This window comes from Chanodichthys erythropterus, chromosome 13 (assembly GCF_024489055.1).
Source record: "Chanodichthys erythropterus isolate Z2021 chromosome 13, ASM2448905v1, whole genome shotgun sequence".
NCBI lineage: Eukaryota > Metazoa > Chordata > Actinopteri > Cypriniformes > Xenocyprididae > Chanodichthys > Chanodichthys erythropterus.
The window spans coordinates 27,448,853-27,457,174 of record NC_090233.1 but is presented as its reverse complement, the minus strand read 5'-3'; the positions used below and the strand labels follow the sequence as shown (position 1 = coordinate 27,457,174).

Here is an 8,322-nt window from a genome sequence, read left to right as displayed (position 1 = left end):
ATGGATAGGGATATCTCTTAATAATGCATTCTTTAGTATTTAAACTAGAAAATATAGATCTTTCGCCCTTCGTCAATGGCCATAATTTATTCTGCCTTGTAGTTTATTTTTCATCTATATGTAAAGCGCTTAGTACTTAAAGAGGAAGCACTCAACAGAAAAATTTTAGCCCCTCCTTAACTGTTCTTCAAAGAGTCACACACACAAAGATGCATCACAAGATAGTACACATAAAAAATCTCATTGCAGGTAAAATATTTTATACATTTATTTTACTTATCTATGTTCCTGTTTTTTTTTTTTTTTTTTTTTTTTAGATTGTCTGTTTACATAAAATTTTCTGATAAAATCATTTTAAAAAATATGTTTTGAAAAATATTATCTTTCACACCAGTTTTAATGTAAGTTATTGCTCATTTATTGTTTGGTACTAAAATATTTTCTTTGGACAAAGGCATCCTTGTCACAAAAAAAAAACTGTTTCCCTCTTTAAATAGCTTTAATTTCTCCAATGCAAAGTACTTTCCTCACATTTCTTACTTAACTTTAACAAGAGTAATATGCTTATTACAGGTGAAATCCAAACATTTTCCAAAAATGGCAACCAGCGAGACCATCTCAACTGACAAAGCTAAATTTGTCAGATTAAAGGTGACACAAGAAAATGTAATTTTTATTGACGGACAGGAGGCTGGAGGAAAAAATCACGATACAGTTCTCACAGGATTTTTGAAATTACATCCAAAGGCATTAGGGGTAATGCATTTACTCATAAATTATAATGATGCATGGTTTGGGAATTTTCTGAGTATTTATTTTCTTTTAGATCATTGTATCCAAACATGCATGTCATCATGGATAAAACACTTGACCTATGTCTGCCCTTTAGACTTTCCAGGTAATGAATGGAGTGATGATCTTCTTTCTTGGTATTCTACTCACCATCCATAACTACAATTACCCTGCTATTCTTGCCCATAGTGGCATAACCTACTGGGGATCCCTTATTGTAAGTTTCCTTTAACGGTTTTGTTTTATTGCCTCTTGTTTTAATTACCAGAATGAACTTTGAAATGTTGTGTGTTTCTTTCTCAGTACATCAGTGCTGGATCTCTGTCTTTTGTAGCTCAGAATAAACTTCATCCATATGTGGTATGTAGCCTATAACACCCACTAATTTCAGCACATTATAACTGTCACATTATTTCGAATGTATTTCTACACTATTATTGGTTATGACTGTGCACTTTAAATCGCCTAAGGTTGTCAAAAATGTAGCAGAAGATCAGAACATCTGTTAGCAAAGATTGTTGGTCACTTTCATCCTATTAAACTTTAGTATTATTTCCATATCCCTGTGAAAATTAGAGTCAGTTACAAAGAGTGCAGTTGTCACAGCTATTGAAATTGAATTTTTTATTTAAAAAAAAAAAGAAAAAAAAAAAAAACATGTGTATGTGTATAACTACAATAACATCCTGTTATTGTAGATGAAAGCATCTTTTGGAATGAATGTGTTCAGTGCCATAACTGCAGCCATCACCATTGTTCTGATGTCCATACAATTAGGATTAATAATGATGATGGATCCAAGTTTATATGATGAGGTATTACAGTATATATTTTGCATTCATGTGTAATGTGCATTAATTTGTTTTTAGTTTTTAATTGCTGTGTTATTTATTTAAAGGGACAGTTTCTGTCATCATTCACTTACTTCCATATGTCTCCAAACCGGTATGACGTTATTTCTTCCATAGAACACATGGAGAAATTCTGAAGACTGTACTGGTCGCTCTTTTGCATACAATTTCAATGAGGACAAGTGTTATAAAAACAGTCCATATGATCTGTGCACTACATTCCAAGCCATATAATAGCCCTGTGTGAGAAACAGGCTGAGATTTAAGTCATTATTCACTAAGTGACATCCACTCTCATGACAGATGTAGATTTCATGACATTGGTTATTATGAATAAATTGCTTGAATTTTCCAGTTACTATTCATTATAAATGTGTGGAAAACAGTCTTCAAAATTTGTCATGTTTCACAGAAGAAATGTATACAGGTTTGGAATGATGACAGAATTTTTTCTCAGTGGGCTAGTTGCACATGCATGACTGTCATGTTGGATTTCCGTTCTAGCAAGTATGTGCATAGACCCGTTGAATCAAATCCTGTTGAATTTTATCCTGTAAAAATTCACACATTTGCCCTGTGAGACACAGGCTACAATTTATCTCAATAAATACTATTTTGTCAATTCTGCTCATATTTTCACTTACCTACATTAACTTGCACCATCAAGTCAACACTTATGATGTAACAAAGCCTCGTTTACTGAAATCACATGACTTAGGCAGTTTGATACATGCTCCGAACCACTGATTAGAAACAAAAGATTCATAAAGCTTTGAAATTTCATGAAGCAGTGTTTTGAAATCGCCCATCACTTGTTGAATAAAGTTATTTATTTTTATTTATCATAAGTGTTTCGAAATTTCAATGGTTCACCACTGGGGGGCGTGGCTTTTGGCAGTTTGATACACGCTCCGAACCACTGATTCAGAACAAAGGATTCGTAAAACTTTAAAACTTCTTGACGCAGTGTTTTGAAATCACCCTTCACTACATTTTGTTAAATAAAGTCGTTATTTCGTTTTTTTGGCGCAAAAAAAGTATCCTTGTCTCTTCATAACATTAACAGTTCATGTAAAACAGTTACATGAACTGTTTTAAATATGTCTTTAGTTTTCTGGGCACTGAAAGTGTTAATTATCTTGCTGGCAATGGAATGACATGAGGGTGAGTAATTAATGACAGAATTTTTATTTTTGGGTGAACTAACCCTTTAATTTTTACTGTGTCTGAACTGCAGAATGAACAGAAGAAAGAATGAAAGATAATCTCCCGACATAGGCCTATTGATGTATCTCGATGTATTACTGCACGGAGGTACACAATAATATAAGAATGATATAATATAATATAACATTCTAAAAATGTTTAGAAAAACATTCATTATATAGCCAAGTTTCATATATAAGTTTCTCCTTACAGCAAATGTGAACGTCGCTAAGACAGAAAGAGTAGGCTATGAGCGGAAGTAAACATGCACGCACTTGCATCCCTGAAGCTCTCAGGTGACATCTTGTGCACCTAGCCCATTATTCCTTAAATATATATCCTGATTGTTAAGAGGCTCCTATAATTAATTCAACATGATGCCTGCTTCAATATAAATTTTGTTTTGCAGTATCTTATTTTGCGGATCGTCGGAATAATGCTGGTGTTCACCATTCCTCAGTTCATCATCTCCATCTGTATCTCAGCATTTGCCTGCAAAGCCACCTGCAACAGAGACTCTACTGTGGTCAATGTTTTATTAAACTAGGTAAATGATTTAATCGTGGTTTTAGCCCAACAACCAACAGCTATTTGTGTTGTAGTCGATGTTTTTAGGGAATGACACAAATCCACTAAATAAGCCACAACCAAATGTCAAGTTAGCAGAATGAAAAGAAAATATAACATGACCAAGATGTTTCATGGTAAACTGACTTTAATATTAGTGCACATCATACTGTATAAAACAGTATGGCAGATTTAAAGGGAATGGGAGAGAAGACTTTATTGCACATTACGTTACGCCCAAAAACACACTCATTACTCATTAAAAGACTAGGGACAACCCTTTTAGACCATGCACTGGGCACACTGACCATTTTTCCGGTCATTAAACCTGCAAAAGTGGATTCGGACACAACATAGGTGCACTTGCACCGTGCGCTTTAGACCATGAGCTTAGATCTTTAAAATAGAGCCCACAGTATCTGTTACTTCTCATTTTGTCATGTATTTTCATTTCATGTTTGATGTGGACCAAAGATTGTATTTGCTATCCAAGTTCCTGAATTAGTATATTCTGGACTTGTATGTTTTGTTTGTTGTGATACAGTGGAACACACTTACAATGAATTGAATTTGAAGTCGAAATTAAATATCTTCTCCCCACCTAACCCTTACAGGACACTTCCTGCATTTTTAGAATACATTTAAAAAAAACATTACAAATGAGTAAAAAAGTTTTTCTTTGATATTTTGTCAGGTTTAGCTCACTTCTGGGTACAAATATGGTTGAGTGGTACAAAAACACCCAAATTTTGTGGTCAAAAGCCAATAGTCAGACAAGGTAAAAACATCTGTGTTATCCATACCAAGTCAACTACACACACACACGCACAAACACACACACACAGTTCTGTTCTACATCATTACAGAGACCAGCATACTGATTAATGTAATTTGAGAACTCATTGTACATTAAATGACTTAATTGTTGACACAAATACACTTTTTTTTTGTCGTCTTTTTTTGCATCTTTTTAAAGGTGCCCTAGAACGTTCTTTCTCAAGATATAATATAAGTCTAAGGTGTCCCCTGAATGTGTCTGTGAAGTTTCAGCTCAAAATACCTCATAGATTTTTTTAAATTAATTTTTTAACTGCCTATTTTGGGGCATCATTAACAATGCACTTTAAATCACTTTAACACTTTAAATGCACCTTAACTTTAAATCCCTGCCCCCCAAGCTCTCGACTATAATTTTTTTATAATTTATAATTTACAAAGTTCACACAGCTAATAAAACCCTCAAAATGGATCTTTACAAAGTGTTTGTCATGCATACTGCATGCATGCGTAGGATTATGTGAGTACAGTGTTTATTTGGATGTTTACATTTGATTCTGAATGAGTTTGAGGCTATGCTCCGTGGCTAAAGCTAACATTACACACTGTTGGAGAGATTTATAAAGAATGAAGTTGTGTTTATGAATTATACAGACTGCAAGTGTTTAAAAATGAAAATGGTGACAGCTCTTGTCTACGTGAATACAGTAAGAAATGATGGTAACTTTAACTACATTTAACAGTACATTAGCAACATGCTAACGAAACATTTAGAAAGACAATTTACAAATACCACTAAAAATATCATGTAATCATGAATCATGTCAGTTATTATCGCTCCATCTGCCATTTTTCGCTATTGGTCTTGCTTGCTTTCCTAGTCTGATGATTCAGCTGTGCAGATCCAGACGTTAATACTGGCTGCCCTTGTGTAATGCCTTGAACATGGGCTGGCATATGCAAATATTGGGGTCGTACATATTAATGATCCCGACTGTTATGTAACAGTCAGTGTTATGTTGAGATTCACCTGTTCTTCGGAGGTCTTTTAAACAAATGAGATTTATATAAGAAGGAGGAAACAATGGAGTTTGAGACTCACTGTATGTCATTTCCATGTACTGAACTCTTGTTATTCAACTATGCCAAGGTAAAATCAGTTTTTGATTCTAGGGCACCTTTAATGTTGCTGTCATTTATTGCAGTCAGATAAAGAATCTCTCAACAAGAGTAAAGGTACAGCTAGCAGAATGGTAAGGAAATATAAAGCAACTACACTGGTAAACAGCCCTTAACCTCACTGGTGTGAAATTATTGCATTCTGCAGCTGTCTACTCTGCACTTATATAAAAGAAGACATCTACAGTACATTATTCATTATTACATTACATTAAATCTACATTATTATTATTCTTTTTAGAGCAACTCACAATGGGGCAAAAATGTATTTTTTTTTTAGTAATGCCACAGAAGTGCTCTCCCTCTCATCAATGTTACAGTCATTGTTCATAGGTAATATTTCAGATATGTTCATATAAAAATTGCAAAATCTCCATCATTTACACATTTACAGAGTGCCCAATTACATAATTACTGTGTTTTGAACACTGACACATCAAGGGCCTGTTTGATAAAACAAGTTTGCCAAATAAGCTAGGCTTATTTCAGTTCTCATTATTTTGAACCAAATCAACTGACAATAAATCACTTACTGATATAAACCTGGATTATTTAGTAAACTTCTTTTATGAAACAGGCCCCTGATGGTGCTTTTAAGCACAGATATTTTTGTCCTCAATCAATGGCCATAATTTATGATTTCTTGTAGTTTTTATGTATATGTAAAGCCCTTTGAATTTTAGGAGGAACGGCATCAACATAATCCTCAATAGTACAAAAGCAAGCTTATTTGAAGCAAGCTCCTCCTCAGTGATTCTTCAATGTCCACACACAAAGATAAGAGCGATCAGACATTCACATCAACAACTCATTTCATTTCAGGTAAAATATTTAATGCATCAGTTAACATCTATCTATCTATCTATCTATCTATCTATCTATCTATCTATCTATCTATCTATCTATCTATCTATCTATCTATCTATCTATCTATAAAATATATATATATATATTTTTTTTTTTTCTTTAAAATATACTTTTACATACTTTGATAAGCATCAATTAAAAGCAAGTATATGCTAATGTAAGTCTTAGCAATATTCTTGTTTGAGAATTCCTGTCAGTATCACGGGTTTATCATTAGCTAATGCTTTAAAAATGATTATTGTACTGTAAATTAAATGCAGAAAAAGCTACCTTAAGTGAGTTGTGAACTGCAAAATGTGAATGTTTAATTACAGGTGAAAACATAAAATGGAAACCAGCAAGATGATCTCAACTGACAAAGCTACAGTTGTCATCCAAATAAATCCACAGGTGACACAAAATACTGTTATGAGTGATGATGGAGAGGAGGCCAGAGGAGTATATCTTAATACGGCTCTCGCAGAATTTTTCAAGGTGCAACCAAAGGCACTGGGGGTAATGCATTTAATTATGATAATAAAATAAAAAGCTGGTGGTCTGATTAATATAGCTTTTTGTTGTTGTTGTTTGTGTATTCAAATGTGAATGTCCTTGAAGAAAAAAAAAAAAAAAAAAAAAAACAGTTGACCCATATCTGCCCTGTATAGACTGTCCAAATAATGATTGGAGTGGTGTGTTTCTTATTTCATCATACAAACCAATGGAGGCTACCCATCTATTTTACTTGTTAGTGGCATAACCTACTGGGGATCCCTTATTGTAAGTTTGATTTAATGGTTTTGCTTTATCGACACATAATTTACAGTAATTTCCTAAATAAAACTTTGAAGTTTCCTGTGTTTCTTTTTCAGTACATCAGTGCTGGATCTCTGTCTGTTGCTGCGCAGAATAAACTTCACCCGTGTGTGGTATGTACATATAATGTGAGAAATCTGTGGGTGATATCTCTTCTTTTGTTGAGTTGTTTCTAATTCTCAAATAATTGTTGTGCATATTAAAACAAGCCGTCAAAAATACAGCAGCAGTTCAGATATCTGCCATCTGTTGTTTGAATAAACACTGCATGCTGTATGGTACATTGGGGCTATGGGGTAAAAGGCCAATATTATTTTATTTTTGTCCCTAAACACCTAATAGCACCATGAATCAAAACAACACTTTCCTATCTTATCTACCTTCAGTCTTTATATTTACATGATTTTTAATAAGAACTGTAACTTTTCAGAAAAATGGTGTGTTGCTCCAATATCAGTTAGGGCTTTTTGTCACAGGTGTACACCATTACCATTACTATATTACAATTATTATTACAATTATTATATTATTATATTTCACCTTTCACATATCTGTGTTTCTTCCTGTAGGTAAAAGCCTCTCTTGTAATGAATGTGTTCAGTGCCATAACTGCAGGAGCCACCATTGCTATGATGTCCATAGACATAGCAGTCCTTCCTGGTCAATTGCCCTATTACATTTCGGTAAGGTATAATAATACACAATGTGCAATACTATATTAATGTGATCTGTTTAAATTTGTTTTTAGGCTTTAATTTCCGTTTTATTTATTTAAACTTCACCCAATTTTATCAATTTTATCATCATTTACTAATTGAATTATGCAAGTGACTGTATCATATTTTTTTATGTTGCGGTAATTGCTAAAGCTTTTATCACGGTATACAGTATCATGATATTGAAATAAGTTGCAAAACCCCACTTTTTTTTTTTAGACAAGAAAATGCACTATCCAAACTTAAATGGTTGTAATTCACGCATACTTTGGAGTATAGACAAAAGGCTGGTCTTGTTTTAAAGATGAAATTTGGCAGATTATTGTAGATGTGAAAATACTTATGTAAGTGAAACAGAAAAAAAGTTATAGAAGTTTATGTTTATGAAAATGTAAAATGTAAAAATATAATATTTTATATTTTACATAAAATATATATTTTACAAAACAAGTTTTACTCTCAAGCTGCAAGGAAATCAAAGCCAAAAATCTGAACAAGTTGTGTTCCAAATTTCAGGTTGATATCTCAAAAAATGAGCTTTCAGTAAGATTTTGTTTGGGCGCAGTACCACA

At 33.2% G+C, this 8,322-nt stretch overlaps 1 protein-coding gene across 3 annotated transcripts; it reads left to right on the top strand.

Moving 5' to 3' along the window:
• The first annotated feature begins 202 nt into the window (after window positions 1-202).
• LOC137034863 (membrane-spanning 4-domains subfamily A member 4A-like) lies at window positions 203-4,284 on the top strand. 3 transcript variants are annotated; one of them, XM_067408084.1, is made up of 6 exons: window positions 203-249; window positions 574-756; window positions 890-1,009; window positions 1,096-1,152; window positions 1,491-1,607; window positions 3,259-4,284. In XM_067408084.1, exons 2-6 carry the CDS (start codon window positions 598-600, stop codon window positions 3,394-3,396), a joined length of 591 nt encoding a protein of 196 aa, XP_067264185.1. In that variant the 5' UTR covers window positions 203-249; window positions 574-597; the 3' UTR covers window positions 3,397-4,284. The 3 variants fall into 3 exon arrangements, with proteins under 3 accessions (XP_067264185.1, XP_067264184.1, XP_067264186.1); XM_067408083.1 differs by lacking the exon at window positions 203-249 and having other exon boundaries at window positions 341-756; XM_067408085.1 differs by lacking the exons at window positions 203-249; window positions 1,491-1,607 and having other exon boundaries at window positions 341-756.
• The last annotated feature ends 4,038 nt before the right edge of the window (window positions 4,285-8,322 follow it).

Bases quoted from the DNA above. Each gene is read 5' to 3' on its own strand.
- LOC137034863 (XM_067408084.1), top strand. From the start codon at position 598: ATGGCAACCAGCGAGACCATCTCAACTGACAAAGCTAAATTTGTCAGA. The intron at 757-889 runs GTAATGCATTTA...TCTGCCCTTTAG, and splicing joins TACATCCAAAGGCATTAGGG to ACTTTCCAGGTAATGAATGG. The intron at 1,608-3,258 runs GTATTACAGTAT...TTTGTTTTGCAG, and splicing joins ATCCAAGTTTATATGATGAG to TATCTTATTTTGCGGATCGT.